A 19,356-nucleotide genomic window follows, 5' to 3' on the forward strand; every position below is an offset into this window, starting at 1 on the left:
ATGTCTGTTAGAAACAAATTACTAAGTACAGCCACATTTTACAAAATAAGAACTTGTCTGCATTAAAACTATTAACAAAGAATGTGTGGACATATTTTAAAACTACCACAAAGTAGTTCTAATTGTACTTATGATCTGTGATTATAGAATATAATTACTTGTAGAGAATGAAGGCAAAGGGGATTGGAGTTTTAAAATCTAAACAGAAGACAAATCACCTAGGGACTTTTAATAATAGCAGAATGTATTATTACCTGACTACACATAGTCAAATTGTAAGTCTAAAAAGGATATAAAAATTTTAAAGTTAAGATGCCCCTTAAATTTAAGGGTCAGATTGGCATCTGAAATAGACAAGGAATGTGATTCCAAAAGACAAGTTGTATCAAAACTTTGGCAGTGCAACAGAGAGGATCTGTGTTCTAAGAACATAAGCTTTACAGAATCTAAGCAAAACTAAAAGTCATTAGAAATTTGGCATGGATATAGAAGTGGTTATTTAAAAAAAAGGTGTTTTTTTTTTTTTCTTTTTTTTATGATAGTCACACAGAGAGAGAGAGAGAGAGGCAGAGACACAGGCAGAGGGAGAAGCAGGCTCCATGCACCGGGAGCCCGACGTGGGATTCGATCCCGGGTCTCCAGGATCGCGCCCTGGGCCAAAGGCAGGCGCCAAACCGCTGCGCCACCCAGGGATCCCCTAAAAAAAAGGTTTTGAACAAGATTTCTTTACTGAAAGCTAGGCCTATATATTCTCTAGCCTTAGGAATTAGAGACTCATAATCTCAATTCCAATGTAATGGTATTCATAATGGTGGTAATACCAGTGGTAATGAACAGAATGATTTAACTGTGTATATATGCAGTTGTCAGACTTAGTAGTCTGTAGTTTTGGGGTTTTTGTTTGGTTTTTTGTTTTTGTTTTTTTTTTTTTTTTTTTTTTTAGTAGTCTGTAGTTTTCATCAACATATATACCGTACCTATTCATTTGGTCCTCAGCCTAATTTTTGATGCTGTTTAATTAAAAAGCCTGGGTTTGGTTTTTTTTGTTTGTTTGTTTATTTTTTGTATTTTGGGGATTATGGTTTTGGGGGTTTTTTTTGCTTTGTTGCTTTTTTGGTTTGGGGGATTTTTTTGGATTGATTTTTACAAGGGTAATACAGTAGAGAGTAAATTTAACAGGTCTCTGGTAAAGCTAAAGTGATATGATTTGGGGCATTTTGTAATTGTGTTTGGAGGGGGGCTGTTTTATTTTTGCTGTTGTGATCATTTGTTTTTATTTGATCAACTCAAGAAAAAACAAAGTATATGAACTTGTGGTTAGTTCACAAAGACGGAAACATATTAAATAGCAGAATAATACCAAATGTTGGTCAAAGATATGAAGCACACAATAATTTATGGAAAAAATTGTTAATTAATAAAACAGAAAATGTATATTCCTTCTTACCTATAAATTTCGCTGTTAGGTATAAAAATAGTGTCTTACAGACTTAGTTGACCATGTCCCACCATTAGATACACAGTAGTTCAAAAAACAAAACAAAACAAAAAACCAGGGGATCCCTGGGTGGCTCAGCGGTTTAGCACCTGCCTTCGGCCCAGGGCATGATCCTGGAGCCTCAGGATCAAATCCCACATCAGACTCCCAGCATGGAGCCTGCTTCTCCCTCTGCCTATGTCTCTGCCATTCTCTCTCTCTCTCTCTCTCTGTCTCTCATGAATAAATAAATAAAATCTTAAAAAAAAAAAAAAAAAACAAGCAAAAACCAGGTTGCCTGGATGGCTCAGTGGTTGAGTGTCTGCCTTCAGCTCAGGGTGTGATCCCAAGGTCCCAGGCTCAAGTCCTGCTTTGGGCTCCCCACAGGAAGCCTACTTCTCTCTGCGTATGTCTCTGCCTTTCTCTCTGTGTTGTGTCTCTCATGAATAAATAAATAAAATCTTTAAAAAAACAAAACAATATATTTACTTGCCTTAACACACAAAGCTTATTTGCATTTTCTCTCCTAAATATTTTTTGTTGCCACTAAATGATTTTATTCCATAATATGCTAATAGATAGTGATATACTATTTGAAAACACTGCTTAGGTAAACTTTCATACATATGCAAAAGTAAGCATAGATAAGAATGTTCATGACATTCATTGTTAATAATAGTAAAAACATGGAAACAATCTAAATGTCTGCCAGTGAAAGAATATGTAAATGGTTTATAATTTCTCTATATGCAGAGAGGAAAGCTGAACATCAGTTAAAATTAATTATTGGCTCTGCTATATAAATCAGTTTGTGTGAATTGCGGTACATGGTTTGTACAAAAAGCAAGTTGGAGAGGATATCTACAAGATAGATATATATAAAGTTTTAAGATATGTAAAACTATACATATGAAGCTAAAGCATAAAGATACAGAAAAGAATGATAGTCATTGAACCAAGGATAATCATACACTATTTGGGAGGGACATGCATCAACAAAAGGTATACTGGAAGTTTCCACTATAGTATTTTATTTCTTACCTGAACAGTACATACATATAAATTCATTATATTGTCTTCTGTATATTCAGTATTATAATGGTTTAGGAACATCCTTTCCAGTTGTAGGAAAGCTACTTTTTCTACTGTATTATTTGTAAATGTCTAGATTGATGATGCTTAATTAAAAGATTATAATAATTTTTTAAAAGATTATAATAATAAACATTTATGGAAGGTTTAGTAGATACCAGGCATAGTTCTAAGTATTTTACTTTTATTAAATGATTTCATCTCACAGTAACTTTGTGAGGTCTAGGCTAGGTATAGTTATTATTTCCTGTTTTATAAATGAGAAAATCTAAGAAAGAAGGAAGTAACTTTCCTAAAGCTACGCAGCTAGTAAATAGTGGAGCTAGGATTTGAACTTAGTATGTTTTGCTCCAGAGCCTATACCATTAGCTCATATGCTTAGAATCTCTCCATAAGAAAAGGCATTGGGGCACCTGAGTGGTTCAGTCAGTTAAGCCCCTGACTCTTGATTTCAGGTCAGGTCATGATCTCAGGGCCCTGAGATCGAGTCCCTCATCGGACTCCATGCTACTTAAGATTTTCTCTCTCCCTCCCCGCTTGCCCTTTTCCCCTACCCCAGCTCCTGTGTGCTTGCTCTCTCGTGCTCTTTCTTAAAAAAAGAAAAAAGAAAAAGGTATTTTCAAAATGTAGGCAATCTAAAGATTATGACTTAGCAATATGGCTTTGAAAGAGAAAATTACTCACATTTTTATTCTTGAGCAATAACAGGGACTTAGAAGGAACTGAAATTTATTAAAATAGAGAATTAAATACCAGAATGCTACAAACTCACCTATTTTGTCACAAGAGAGAAACTAAGAAAAGCTCCTTAATTAAGATTCTAGCTAAGGGGCAGCCCCCAGTGGCTCAGCGGTTTAGTGTCGCCTTCAGCCTGGGGTGTGATCCTGGAGGCCCCGGGATCGAGTCCCACATCGTGCACCCTGCATGGAGCCTGCCTCTCTCTCTCTGTGTCTGTCATGAATAAATAAAATCTTAAAAAAAAAAAAGATTCTAGCTAAATTATTACGAGATTAACAATTAATTGACAGATGATTACCTTATATAAATTGGAGAATTAAAAATTACATAAAATTTTAGCTTATTTATATATAGTAAATTAGAAACCTTGAAGATCAATCTACAAAGGAAAGTTAAGGTTTACCTTATTATATTTAATATGATTTTTTTTAAAAAACTATAGCTATAACCTGTTGCAAAATCAGGTAAAAATATTAAAATTGTATTTGTTCATGGTTCATATATTTTAGAGTAGGAAAATCATCCCAGGAGGGTTATATTAGATGCTTATAGTGAGATGAAAAGCCATCTGGGCATGGAGCCAAAAACCTGACTTTTGGTACCTTAACAATATAGTCCAAGATTGTTCCCAGTGTGACTAAATGTGAATTATTAGTACAATTACTTCAAAGTTTTGGTTTTGTAAACTATTGTATATTTTCACATAATACAAGCTTCTGACATTTACCCTTATAGATACTAATTTGTGTTTTTATCGTATTTATTTTCTCTTAACTCAAAAGATGTATGCTAGCTTAAATTTATAATTATTTAGAGAGACAATTTTTGAATTCTACATTATTCTATATTTGGATGGTGGTATGCTGGTTTTCCTCAGATTTAACATGTTTGTGGACTCCATAATAGTTGTGAGGCTTTCAGAAAGTTCTAAGTGCCATTTCCTATTCCAGTGAAAATTAGATGATTTCCAGATTTATTTTTTTCAGTTTGGTATTGGTAATTTTTATTTTATAGGAAACATCTAAAGGACAGAAGATACTCAAATTAGAGGACTTTTGAGAGTGTAGCTGTAAATACAGTATTAGGACTAATATTTATTTCTTCCTGAAAATTAGTATGAAGTACATTCTAGTTTTGGATATTAATCTGAGGTTTGCCTGGTGTTTTTTTTTTTTTTTTTTTCCCTCCTCTAGTGATGCTATTGCTGAGATTAGAGCCATTTGTATTGAAGAAATTGGAGTATGGATGAAAATGTATAGTGATGCCTTCCTCAATGACAGTTACCTAAAATATGTTGGCTGGACTCTTCATGATAGGGTAAGTTACTCTGTTCTAGGCTTTCATAGAAGATATTTTTGTCTCCGTGCTAGAATGCTAGGAGTTAAGATGGCAGTGGTTGATTTTTTAATAGCTGTAATAATATGGAATTTTAAGACCATCCACCCGAATAACTTTTTATTTGATGGCCATGACAAAACTTGAAACATTGGCCCATGTGAAAGCTCTATCTTACTTAGTTATAATAATGTCTAAAACCAAGTTGGCAACCTGGCATATCTAAAGTTTTAAGAGGATATAACATCGTAAGAAGCTAATTATAATCTTTTTTCTAGTTTGGAATCAAAACTAGAAAAGTATGAACAACAAAAAAACTTCTTTCTTTTGAATTTGTTAAGGTCATGCCACAGTATTTTATCAGAGATGAATAGATTTATTGGATTCTAGAATATTTGATCTAAAAATCTATTTTTATTTCTATGCCCTTAGAAAAGGCTCTGATTTTAAAAGGAATCCCACATTATTGAATGCTGAATAAGTATCCTCAAAATAACCAAGGGTAGGAGTGACAGATCTTTGGAACTTTTATATTGAATGACTTGACATTCTATAACTTGAATTGTCAGATATTCACAAGTATAGAAATCTTACAACAATTTATTTTAAATTGTTGTATTCCATTATTTGAATTGTTAAAAGTATAATAGCAATTAGAAGACATTTTTAATGCAATTATATTCTTAGACTTTTAAGACAATTTTCATAATATTCTAAGATTTATTTTCTATGTATTACCATTAACAGCCTGTAGAGCATTTACTTTTTAAATAGCACCATGCTAGTGACGCCTGGGTGGCTCAGTTGGTTGAGTGTCTGACTTGATTTTGCTGGAGTCATGATCTCAGGGTTGTGAGAAGGAACCTTGCATCAGACTCAGCACTTGGTAGGGAGTCTGCTTGAGATTCTCCTCTCCCTTGCCCTCTGCTCCTCTCCTCAGACCCCCTAAAGCACATGTGCGCGCGCTCTCTCTCTCTCTCTCTCTCTCTAAAATAAATAAATGAATCTTTTAAAAATAAACAAATAGCATGCTAAGTATTACCAAGATATTTTGAAAACCACAAAGTTGCATGTAATAAAACAGCCCAGGAGAATTATACAAGCCATTTTTGCTGCAAGAAAGAGTTCAGAGTATAGGGAGATCATTACAAGTTGGCTGTTTAACTTCATAATTACTTATTTTTAATTGATGATTTTTAAAAGGGGCTCTTATTCCCTACTTTATTTGGAGGAACAGCCAGTTAGTTCATGGTGAATTTTTCCTGAATATTTATCTTCCCTAGCAATCTAAACTTCTTTCCTTTGTGCTAATAAATCCCAGACTTGATCCTATGTTTTCTTTTTCTAATCCTCATGTGAAATTCAGGACTTTCACAGCTAAGCCTCATCTCAGGTTTATCCAATTAAATTTTATACATTATGAGAGAAAGTAGAATTAAACAATGTGTCCTCAGAGGTGTATACACATGCCTAAATCCAACAAGACAAACTTTTTAGTAGGAATACATTTAAAGTTCTGCATTTTATTTCCCACCACTACCATACCATTTTTCCTCCTCTGGGAAAAACATACATTTGTTGTGGCTTATCAAAAAACAAACCACCATTATTTTAAAATAAGTCATTAAACTGTGTTTATATAAATTTTCTGTCCAGATAAAGAAAGAAGGGGGTTGGTTTTGTTCATTGTGAATAAAAGGATATGAAGATACTGTTTTCAGTAGTATGTTTTTATTAAACCTCTTTTATAATCTCCCATTACTTCATTTAGAAAAGCTGTTTTAATCCCTTCTCAGCTTTCCTTTTTCTCATTCTGATGTCACCATAATCTTGTACTTTTTCTTTTCCTCTGAGGGGTGTAGTCATTGCTGTCTCTCCTTAAACATCCTTTTGAAATTACTTATTCTATAGGCTATGGCCTGTGCCTTCAGACTGTCCTGTGTCTTTTCAAATGAGCTGATGAAATTCCTGTCTTTTTTTCCTTAAGATTACATTGTGGGACACCTGGATGGCTCAGTCAGTTAAGCATCTGCCTTTGGCTCAGGTCATGATTCCAGAGTCCTGGAATCAAGCCCCACATCTGGCTACCTGCTCAGCAGAGAGCCTGCTTTTCCTTCTCCCTCTGCTGCTCCCCCTGCTTGCACACGTTCTCTCTGTTAAATAAATAAAATATTTTTTAAAGGTTACATTGTAATTGTAAATTGCTTTTTTCCCCCAGTTTTGTTGAGATATAACATTATATTAGTTTAAGGTGTACAACATAAAGATTTGATACTCCATGTCTTGATTTCAGAATATTGGTCTCCCCTCCTCAGTAAGACAGTTTTGTTGGTTTTTTTGATACTGCCAATTTATATAAATTTTATAAGTTTTGGTCAGTAGAAAGACAAACAATTTCTAACAACTAAAAGAGCTATTTATTAGAAATTCAGTGTCTTTCTGTTGACCAAAACTTATTTCTAAACTCTCTACCCATTGGTTTTTTAATTCTTTCATAGATGATGACACATAATAGGTCTAATTTAAATACAACTATAGTAATCTCTCTCTGGACTATCCTAATCTCTTTATATTTATGCATATGAGGCTTGATTACCTTTCTCTTTCGTTAGTTTGTCAGTATTGCTCTGTATTGCTTTCACTATTAGCTTATGTGTACAGTCTTCTACTTTTAAAATTTTTATTTTTTTGGAGTGAGAAGAGGGGCAGAAGGAGAGAGATTCTCATCCATATGAGAACCCAGCACAGGGCTTGATCTCATGACCCTGAGATCATGACCTAAACTAAAATCACAATTTGGACACTTAACGGACTAAGCCACCCAGGCACCTCTAGTTCTTCTCCTCTCTTGATCCCTGGTATCAGAATCTCTGTAGTGCTTGGGTGGAGTCTATTTTCTGTTAGTCCACCCCCTTTTCTCTTCTCTGTGTTGACTCATCCCATATCCTATTTCTTTTAAGTTCCCCCAAAACTTTTTTGGCTCTGTATATGCCAAGCAAATGATATCTGATGCCTATCACCAGAGGTAGGAGTTCAAACACTTGTGCCCACTGAATCTTGAAATCAGGTTTGCAAAAAAAAAAAAAAAAACAGGTTTGCGGAGGAAAACACAAGACAGTCAAGCACTGGGTGAAACAATGCTTTACTCATGTAAGTATGGACAGAGCAAGAATGGTTTCATTAATGGGCATTGGTCCTCCAGGGCCAGCAGGGCAGTTTCCCTACATGCACCTCTCTTATGCTACAGAACTAAGGACCCTGCCCCCTCCCCTCAGGAGATAGATTTAATAATGAGTTTAGCCAAGTGCCATATGTGATTCACATGCTTAAGCAGAACAAGAGGACCCACATTGAGTCTGAAATAGGAAAGCTGTTCACACAAGGCACTTACCCCAGCTGTGATTGCAAAGGCTCATCTCTTGATAAGGAAATGTTCCAGGAGCATGGCCCATTCTTTTGTAGCTAAGTAGAGGTCAAAAGACTACATGCAGAGGACTGCCTTTTCCAGCAGTCCATACCTCACCACTGCTTGGCCCCTGAAGTGGCAAATAAAGCATATCAAATCCTGTATGACCATTGCCCACCCCAAACTTTAAGATGGAGTTGGTTTTAGTAGGGTCTTTGAACAACCTATAGGAATGTGGATTGCTCATAAAGCTTCCCTGTCACTTGGAGATGGCACTTTACCATGGTGATTAAGAGAGCCAGACCCAGGAGGATGATCAGGCTTCTCTGGAAGATAATCTTCAACTAGGAACCCCACGTACCTGAATTAAGCCAACTAAAAAGGTTAAAAAATGATTCAAAGGGAATTGTGAATGTACAGTTAATAACCATCCCACCTGAGTCTGGATATTTCACCAGCTCAGTTTTTAACTTACCTGAATTGGTGATGTATGCAAAGCAAGAAATGCTGGCAGTCACACAAACACCACCCTCTTCTGCCACTAGATGGCTGAGGGCTTACCAATACCACATAGGCTAGTGAGTCAGTAAGTTTTGTTGATCTGGTATGCTTAAACAGTAGCATTAACTTTCTGCCATGGTTAAGAACAGATTGTATACCGTTTTTTTTAGTGCCTGGTTAATTTGTCTTCCCAGGAGGGAACTGGGTACTACTCTGTGGTGTGTTAGCAAAGTGGGTCCTTTCCAGCCCTCTGTGGCATAGTGAGGCAATAAAATCTTTCCCTTGGGCGCATACATTCTGTTGTCCATTGGAGTCCACAGAGAAATACATAACCCAGAAGGGTGCAGGTGACATCTGCCAGGGATTTGTTCTCATAATGCTGACTAGGTCAGATAATACACAGTTCCCAGCCTGCTTTTGCCTTGTGGTTGCAGAGAAAGAAAAGTTACATATTGGACTTGCAATTCCAAAATGTCAGCATAGATTAGTGATAACCATTCTGGTATAAGGATCTTTTTCTGTCACATCATAGATAAGTAGGGGACTCCAAAGCATGCCTGCATCTCAACCTGTATTGAAGGACTTGCCTAGTGATTTGATTCATTGATAGCTTGAGGAAAGTCTGAATAGTTGTGTATTGACCAGGCCATTACAGTGGGAGTGCAGGATAAGAGGGACTTTATTCTGGAATGACAAATCCAGCATTGGTTAAGTTTGCCTTCTTTCACTATGGCTGTATTAATCTTTATCAAGGTGTTATTGTACCAGGCATTGTATAGCAGAGGATTCTATAGAAATGAGAAGAAAGTAAAATTTCTGCCCATCTTTCACTCCATGAACCTCCTGAGGCCAGAGATGCCCTGGTCTTCTGCTTGGGGTGCTAGCTGCCTGGGTATTACAACCTAGGCTGTCTGTCCCAGTCCTGATGCTACTGCCTTTTTGAGCACCCAGTGCATTGTTGCTTGATGCAGACTTATTCTCCTCAGTTGGCCAGTCCCAAAAAGGAGGTCATGTGCTGCACACACTTGACATGTCCAGTAACGTCCCCCACCTGATTTGAAGGGTCAGATGTTCCCAGCACTACTAGAAGGACCCTAGCACCATGGTACTTCTTGGTTTTGTCTCCCATCTTATGGTTTCCCATAGAAGGGAGGTGCCCAAGAGAAGCATCAGAGGGCCATGTCCAGTGTGCTATGATAGCCGGAACGATAAACCACCCCAAAGGCATACACTCCAAGGGAAAAAAAAAGAATGATTAGTATCCTGAGATTGGGATTTTACAGGCACAGCCTAAACACATCGCTGCCTACTCCATCTCCACCCCGTCCAAACTCAGTGTTTCCCAATACACATTGTAATGCCATATTTCCCTTGCACTGCAGTGTATTGTTTGTAGCCATACAACCCTAGTCAGATGAGGGTATCAGTCCACTATCAGGCTGCCTTGGTATTCTTTTTTAGTTGCTGTGTGAGTCAGCCATTCATTGAGTGGCTCCATTGGTATGCTGCTGCTAGTGTGCATGGAAACTACATATTCCATGAGAATATGCTCATTTGTTGTCTTACTTGGGTAATGAAGGATATTCCTTGGTTAGAGCAAAATCTTATAGGGTATCCAAAAATACAACATAAATTTTGTTCAAGGACCAGCTATATAGTTTCAGCCAGCATCCAAATGTCAGAGTAGAATAGCAGTGGTGTAGCCTGAGTATGTGTTAATGGCAATGAGGCATCATCTGTGTCCGTGGGTGTGGGTGGGATGTACAGTGTGATCATTCTGCCAGATCTAGGTAAGTCCCAGGCCTTGGTTAATGTGTCCAGTTCTCCTCCCTGCATGATCTAAGTATATTGAGAAGAATCACAAGATTGCACTGTATCTTTAGTCTTAGTGTCTTCCAAGGTCATCCCTTGGGCTTTATCAAATTTTGGGGTGTGGAGGGGGACTTTATCACATTTTTTGCATCTGTGATGGACTCCCAAGTCCAATCCGTAGATGTACCCAGTGGGAAATTGTTGAAGCCTTCTAGGCACAAGCTAGATTGGCACAAGAGTGCTGTTTATGTTTTATTTTAAAAGGTCTGTAGGGGGCGGGGGTCCTGCCCTTGCCCCCTCAAATAAATGAATCTTTTAAAAGGGGTGGGTATTGGGTTCAGCTTTTGGAGGTTTGCAGATTCAAAGTCTATGAGGCAGGGTGCCTGGTTGGCCCAGCAGTTGAGCATCTGCCTTCGGCTCAAGGCATGATCCTGGAGTCCTGGGATCGAGTCCCGCATTGGGCTCCCTGCATGGAACATATTTCTCCCTCTGCCTATGTCTCTGCCTCTCTCTTTCTGTATCTCTCATGAATAAATAAATAAAATATTTGAAAAACCGAAAAACAATTGCTGTAAGGCCTGTGAGTCCCAGTGACAATTTCCTGCTGCCACAGACAGGTGGGTTGTGGAAACCTGCAGTTCCATCGGGCTAGCAAGTTTCAAAGGTCCCAAAGCTGTTCCTGGGCCATGGCTTGTTGAACAGCTTCCAAGGCCTGCTGCAGCAAAGGGCTTCATTTAAAATTGGCTGCTTTGTGGGTCATCTCAATGAAAGGAACCAAGAAAGCAACCTGGAGGGACACATGCTATTTTTATTATCCAAAGAGGCCTACTAGCTGTTGGGCTTCCATTTTATTAGTAGATGCTGCCAGGGCCTATATTTTTTGTTCGATATCTCTGGTATACTTCTTTGGTTTGCCACTCAAGTAGCCCCTAGGAATTGGACCAGCTCTGCCAGGTCCAGGACTCTATCTGGTTTTATAGTCAAATCGGCACTAATCATTCCATCAGTGACTAAGTACAGCACTGTAGCAACATGTTTTTCAGTTAGCCCTACTGTCAGGATGTTATTAATATAATGGATGACTAAAATGTCAGTGGGGGCTTAGGCTTATTATTAGGCTTATTGAAGTAATGGCATATTGCAAAAAGTATAGTGAAAGTGTATTGCAGGTTGTTTTGTGTGAATGCAAATTGGTCCTGATCCTCATACTACAAAGGGACCAAGTAGGGCAGCCAAGGGGCTCAGCGGTTTAGCATTGCCTTCAGCCCAGGGCCTGATCCTGGAGACCCGGGATCAAGTCCCACATCAGGCTCCCTGCATGGAGCCTGCTTCTCCCTCTGCCTTTGTCTCTGCCTCTCTCTCATGAATAAATAAATAAAAATCTTAAAAAAAAAAACAAAAAGGGGGACCAAGTAAAAGTTATTAGCCTTTTCCCTTAGAAACTTACAAGTTTCCCATATGGATTGCCACCATTGCAGTAATGATGATAATGTCAAGGGCCAAAGCTGGAGCTTCTGCGTTTAATCTGTGATGATCTGTCAGCCTCCAAGCTCCAGAGGCCTTCCTGATTGGCCAGACTGGGCTATTAAATTATAACAGTATGGTTATCAGCACCTCTGCTTGTCTTAAGTCTTGAATTAACAGAATTTCCCCCATAATGGATTCAGTATTTTTGTTGGAATAGTATACCATGGTTTGGACATGGAGTTAGCAAGGAATTAACTGGTCCATTATGCTTGAGTCTGTCCTTGTTGTGCATACCCCTTGAGGTAGATAGTGATGATGTTCAGTATGGTGTTTCAGTACTGTACACAGCCAAAATGTTAATACCTGTTTATGTATTCAGTAGTGGGAACCACAATCATCAGCATCCAAAATGGTCCAAAGTACCCCAACCACAAACACATGTGAACTTATCTTTAATGGGTAACTACCCTCCTCAAAACCATCCAGAGCCACTTTTTCCTTTTTTTTTAATTTAATTTTTTTTAACTTTTATTTTTATTTTTTTAAAATTTTTTTATTGGAGTTCAATTTGCCAACATATAGCATAACACCCAGTACTCATCCCGCCAAGTGCCCTCCTCAGTGCCCATCACCCAGTCACCCCAACCCTCCACCACCTCCCCTTCCACTACCCCTTGTTCGTTTCCCAGAGTTACGTGTCTCTCATGTTTTGTCACCCTCACTGATATTTTCACTCATTTTCTCTCCTTTCCCTTTATTCCCTTTCACTAATTTTTATATTCCCCAAATGAATGAGACCATATAATGTTTGTCCTTTTCTGATTGACTTATTTCACTCAGCATAATACCCTCCAGGTCCCTCCATATTGAAGCAAATGGTGGATATTTGTCGTTTTTAATGGCTGAGTAATATTCCATTGTATACATATACCACATCTTCTTTATCCATTCATCTTTTGGTGGACACCGAGGCTCCTTCCACAGTTTAGCTATTGTGGACATTGCTGCTATAAACATCGGGGTGCAGGTGTCCCATTGTTTCACTGCATCTCTATCTTTGGGGTAAATCCCCAGCAGTGCAATTGCTGGGTTGTAGGGCAGATCTATTTTTAACTCTTTGAGGAAGCTCCACACAGTTTTCCAATGTGGCTGTACCAGTTCACATTCCCACCAACAGTGCAAGAGGGTTCCCCTTTCTCCACATCCTCGCCAACATTTGTGGTTTCCTGCCTTGTTAATTGTCCCCATTCTCACTGGTGTGAGGTGGTATCTTATTGTGGTTTTGATCTGTATTTCCCTGATGGCCAGTGATGCAGAGCATTTTCTCATGTGCTTGTTGGCCATGTCTGTGTCTTCCTCTGTGAGATTTCTGTTCATGTCTTTTGCCCATTTCATGATTGGATTGTTTGTTTTTTTGCTGTTGAGTTTAAGAACTTCTTTATAGATCTTGGATACTAGCCCTTTATATGATAGATCATTTGCAAATATCTTCTCCCATTCTGTAGGTTGTCTTTTAGTTTTGTTGACTGTTTCTTTTGCTGTGCAGAAGCTTTTTATCTTGATGAAGTCCAAATAATTCATTTTTGCTTTTGTTTCTCTTACCTTCATGGATGTATCTTGCAAGAAGTTGCTGTCAGAGCCACTTTTTCAATCATACCCCTAAGGGACCCTAGAATTATTGTTATTGGGGCACTAATACTCAAGGGCCCTGATAAAAGTCTGAATTCTACCTCCCCATTACATTCTATCTGACAGAGGCATAGAATTTCCAGTGGGGACCCAGAGACATTAGCCCCATCCGTAACTGTGCTATAAACATTTGAGTCTACAGTGCCCCCTTCATCAGACATATGCATCAGCCAGGCTGCATGAGGCTCCCCTTGACTTTTGCCCACATCTGTCCTTCACTTTCAGAGAAGGACTTCATTCAACAGTTTTCTTTTCAGCAACGCCATTAATTGTTTCACAGTGAGTGAAAACAATCTTACATGAGGCCTGCAGGCAACTTGGATCAGGAGAAGTTTCCTGCATGGGACCCCTTTCCTTCTCTCAGAAATTATTTGTGACCCCTAAGACACCATAAGTTGGAAGGTGGCATGGGAACAGAAAGGCAGTCAAGAGCCAGAATATAGTTTGCCTACATTTTGTCTCTCTCTCTAAGTAAGTAAAAATCTTTTAAAAAATTATTTATTGAGCAGCAGCTATATGTTAGGCACTGTGTTAAGCAGTATTTACCTTTGAATAAGATTTTGTGTAATGGACAAATAACAAAGCTTTTAGATAGTATAATAGAAATAACTTACAGTGTATAGTAGAGCCCCCAGAAAGAACTTTTTTACCAAAAAGGCAACTAGAGTTTTCATCTAAGTTATTTCAGTATTTTGAAGTACTGTCATGGGTATCATCTTATTTAATTGTTAAGTTCCTGTAGTGTAGGCAGGGCATATCATAAATAAAGAACCAAGACTTGGGAGAGATCACTGGACAAAGTGAAGATAAAATTCAATTAATGTCTTTTCTCTACCTGTAATTGGCTTTGTGAACTTGGATAGATGGAGTCATTTCATCTTTGACAGCCTTATTTTCAAATCTATAATTCGAGAGGAGTAAGGAAACTCTGCACATGCTGTCTTAGATCTGGGATTGTGATTTTATTTTGGGACAGCTGTCCTTAGTCTTTTGCTCGTCCATCATTGATTCCTCGTGAGTATATTTTATCATATAATACTTTTGTTGCCTTTCCCCAGTCTTGCCTCCTGTAAGACGATGTCCTGTGAGCATTTCCGTGGACTGCCCTTTGACTTTGCTGCCCATTAAAATTATTAGCACACACACCCCCCCAGCATCTAATAGTTATAAGATTCTACATTGTCTCTGCTATTCTGCGCTCCTATTCTTATCTCCATTGCTGTCAGAAACTAAATTTTGAGTGTCTCCTGTCAGCCTAAGACTACAGAATACAGTTACTACAGATCTTCTCAGTAATGTGTGTACCCCCATCACCAGTGTTTTCCTTATTACCTTGGTAAACAGACTATTCTCTGAGCCCTTATGGGGAACATATTCAACTGGGAGGTCTTCTGAGCTTTATAATAGATCCTTTCTGGCATGCTTTCCATGTGTCTTTAAATTCCTTCCATCACAGTCTGCCACAATGATTTTGGCTCCTCTATTTCATTTAATATGCACCATTGCTTTTTAGAACTATCCAACAAGATGTTAAGCCATTTCCAGGGGCCTTTACAGGGTCTTACATCCTATTTCAGAGGAGAGTACCCTATATCCAAGAACTCTCCCGTACCCTGTTTTCTTTTCCCACATCCTCAGCAGCCACCAGCATATTCTCCTGGTTCTTTCTGGTTCAGATTACCATTCCTACAGCACTCTGTCACATATATTCACTTACTAATTTCATATTAAAGGGCTATCTTAGGGGTTGTCCTGATCTGAAAGAAGAAGGTTAGGCTGTTTTATCCTATATCATTATCCACTCTGGGCCTCATCCTAGAAGAGGGAAAGGATGTAAACAGGAGGGCATTGTGGAGCACAACCTTCCAGGAATCTCTGTGCCAGGTGATTCTTTCTCAACCATGATCAGTTCTTCAGAAAGAGGTGCAGGTATGAACCATTGGCAGTCAACATGGGAGCAAGCAGAAAGAGTAGCCGAGTAGCCTTGTATACTAGAATATGGGGATCTGGATTGGGCCTCAAGAGCATCTACTATAGGTATTCCAGGTACCTCCTATGTGCTAGTGACTTTACCAACAAATCTCATCTCATTCAGTGGTATACTAGAGATAACTTGAATCAGATTGCAAGACACTTATTATGCACATCCCTTTGCAAATATGACTTCAGTAATATGAATTCAATAATATCTCATTGGTAGCTCAAAATTGTCTGTGGATGGAGTATTTACATCACAGAAATACAGAAATACACAAATACAACTATTCAGGACCCCATCCCTCAGAACTGGTTGTTAAAACTCACCAGCGGGGCACCTGGGTGGCTCAGTCACTTAAGTGTCTGACTCTTGATTTCAGCTCAGGTCTTGATCTCAGGGTCTTGAGATCAACCCCCCCCCCCCCCGACTCAGGTTCCCTGCTGGATGTGGAACCTGCTTAAGATTCTCTCTCCCCCCTGCCCCCTTCGCCTTCCTTTAATAAAAAAAGTAAATAATAATAAACCTTAACCAGCATACGTCTGCATTTAATCCTTGCTACAACCGTATGAAGTTGGTTATCACTACTTTATAAATGAAAAATCTGAGTATCAGAATGATTAATATACTTGCTATCTCTCATATTGCTAATAAGCTATAGAATTGGAAATAAAATCTAGTTGTGTTTGATTCTAGAACTTAGACTTCTGTTATAGCACATTACTTTTTTTTTTTTTAAGAGAAATTTCAGTGTCCTTAGAATAATTTGAGAGAATTGGCTAAATTTCTAGATGATCCTGACTGTACTTTGATCCCCAACATTTTCTACTCTAAATTAATGACATTATTAAAGATACTCCACTAATAAATAGCCAAACCATTTCACTCTATTAATTTCCCTGTTTTAAATATTTTGTTTACCTTTTTTCCTAACCCCTCTTTCTGGAATATAAAAGGCACTCAGAAAATATTTGTTAAATGAATAAATGATGACCCTATCATATGACATTAGTTTTTTCTACAGGAGTATTTAGTAGTTACTATACAAAGGGCAAATTATCTTACCTTTCTCTAATTAAAATCATAGGTTAAAAATTTTCTTAGAATGCCACTGTACAACACAGAATTACTCAATGTTGAATCAGAATTGGTAAATATTTGAAAAAGGTGTAGCTTACTCTCAAGTAACTAAGGGGTTTTCAGTGCATTTTTAATTAAATAAAATGCAACACAGACTGTACAACTGCTTAGTTCCACCCTATGTTAAATTAAAATATGATGTAAATTGAATGGATAAGCTGAACATTACTTCAGCCTTCACATAGGCTGTTCTTTTCAACTTTGGTGGCATGGAAGCTTACCACTTTTGTTATGTTTTTATTTGTATATCTGAAGCAAGGAGAAGTCAGACTGAAATGTTTGAAAGCTCTACAGAGTCTATATACCAATAGAGAATTATTCCCCAAATTGGAGTTATTCACTAACCGATTCAAGGTAAGCATCAAGAATGCTTAGTTTATTTTTTTACTTTTAAAATGCTAGTTATAGCTAGTTTAGTAAATAACATTACCATAATAAGTATTTAGTTCATATTCTTTACTGCATATTCTTTAAATAAACCTGTATTAAATAGATGAATGAATCCCTGCTTTACAAAAGATATTACCAACATGGGTTATTTATTGCCTTCAACAGAAGGTTCTTCTGCTTAAAATAAGATTTTCTCTATATACAGCTTTTTATAGTTATATTAATTTTACACGTTAAAGTTTGTCTCAGTGTTACGGTACGTCAGTTAATGAGAAGAGAAAGATTTTAGATTATGAACCTTTATACTAACACGTCCTTTGTTTGAGTAAGACTGTGATAATATGAGTTTAAAGCATTCTATTTAACCTCCCATTAGTCTTGCATATACTACCCAAAGATAGTGCTTTAGATCCTTCCCATTTTATTTTCTGCTCATATTTGCTTGGTTTTTAATTATTTTTCAGGATCGCATTGTATCAATGACACTTGATAAGGAATATGACGTTGCTGTTGAAGCTATTCGATTGGTTACCCTGATACTTCAGTAAGTATAATATTTGCCACACTCTTGATCTCAGCTCAGATCTTGATCTCAGTGTCGCGAGCTCAGGCCTTGCATTTGGCGCCATACTGGGTGTGGAGCCTACTTTAAAAAGTTATTTTTTTAAAATAATCTTGGTATTTTAATATCTTTCTCCTGGTATTATTGATGTACTTCACATATTTAGCCCTAATATATATTATCACTTTAGGCTCTACTATTACTTTTAAGGTTAGGTTTGAAACAATGTTTTCTGTTTTTCTTTCTTTTGCTTTTTTATTTTGACTATTGTTTGTTTCTTCTATGTAAAAGTTATCTTATGCAGTCCAGAGAAAATATCAAGAAAGTATTAACCTTTCTATTTAAAGAAAGAGAGAAGGCCTTTAAAGGGATAGGTTTTTCAAATAGGCTTCTTTGGAATGGTATAGAACTATGAGAAAGAAAATAAGGTATTTATATTATGTCATTCATATGATAGAAATTTAACATAGCAATAATTATCCATAGAGCTTTGACTAAAACCTGGGCAGAATATATATGAAAAAATGTAGGCCTTAGCAAAATCATTAAAAATTCTCCTCATAATCTGTTATGTTATATCTGTCATATACCAGATACCATCTATGTCAGGCCATTGTTTTGATCTTTTTTTACCCCTTCCTAATCTAGTACTTACTCTTTATCATTGTAGCTTTATAATATAGTATATGCTATCCATAGCCCTCCTTCTTGGTTGATTCCTTCCCCCTTTTTTTTTTTTTTTTAAAGAATTTATTTATTTATATATGAGAGACATAGAGAGGCAGAGACATAGGCAAGGGAAGAAGCAAGCTCCCTGCAGTGAGCCCGAGGGGAACTCCATCCCAGGACCCAGGGATCACACCCTGAGCCAAAGGCAGACGCCTCTGGGAGATTCCTTCTTCTTTGCCTTTCTTTTTAAAACCTACTAGCTACTTGTGGATTATGTTTCTTCCATATGAATATCTTTTGAAGTACATCTAATTTCTCAAAAACTATGGCTAGGATTTTAAATATTAGAAAATGCATTTGTTACTGAACGATCTGCCATAGCCTCTAACTCAGAACAAATGGGTAAACCTTGGTATGTTCCCATAGCCAAACTACTCCATCCCAGGGAATAATGAAGAGATTGGACAAATTGAAGGCATAGCTCCTGGCTAGGCTTAGCAACACTGTTAATGAACAAACTCAGATAAATTCATTTCAAGAGAAGCCAGTAACTCAAGAGGTGAAGGTTTTGAAAAGAAATGGAGCTGGGGGACCTGGCAGGCACAAGTTTTAACAGCCAACCTCCCCAGCTAATGGACACCTAGAATCCTATAGAAAGAGGTTAGAGGGGTATGTGCAAGAGGGGAGGCAGAGAGCATGCAATCACAGGTGAAGTTCAGTTTGTGTTTAGCCCCTCATCATGGGCAGGGGTGTCTTCCAGGCATTCTGTTGCTAACAGGGCTTTTTTGGTTTGGCTATAAGGGATGTTCCAGTCATTGCAAAACACCTTCATCAGGGCCTCAAGAAAGTACAATAAATCAGGGCAGTGAGTTTTGGTTAGAATTAAGCTATCTTGCCTATTTCTGGTTTTAACTGTTGGGGTCTATGGCTGAGTAACAGGGCTCACTAAAGCATTGAATTTTATGATAGATTTAAGAGAGAATTCAATTCTTTACAATTATATGTCATTTAGGCATAAAAATGATGCATTTCAGGATCCCTGGGTGGCGCAGCGGTTTGGCGCCTGCCTTTGGCCCGGGGCGCGATTCTGGAGACCCGGGATC

The 19,356-nt window shown here is 37.8% G+C and overlaps 1 protein-coding gene across 11 annotated transcripts in view; it reads left to right on the top strand.

Annotated features, from left to right (window-relative positions):
• STAG1 (STAG1 cohesin complex component) overlaps positions 1 to 19,356 on the top strand; it is a 393,663-nt gene that overhangs the window by 264,666 nt on the left and 109,641 nt on the right. For all 11 annotated transcript variants that reach the window (XM_072792608.1, XM_072792615.1, XM_072792616.1 and 8 more), the window contains 3 exons: positions 4,501 to 4,624; positions 16,888 to 16,986; positions 17,487 to 17,566. In XM_072792608.1, the coding sequence (XP_072648709.1) occupies positions 4,501 to 4,624; positions 16,888 to 16,986; positions 17,487 to 17,566 (303 nt within the window). The remainder of the gene's footprint in view (positions 1 to 4,500; positions 4,625 to 16,887; positions 16,987 to 17,486; positions 17,567 to 19,356) is intronic.

This window comes from Canis lupus, chromosome 22 (assembly GCF_048164855.1).
Source record: "Canis lupus baileyi chromosome 22, mCanLup2.hap1, whole genome shotgun sequence".
Lineage (NCBI taxonomy): Eukaryota > Metazoa > Chordata > Mammalia > Carnivora > Canidae > Canis > Canis lupus.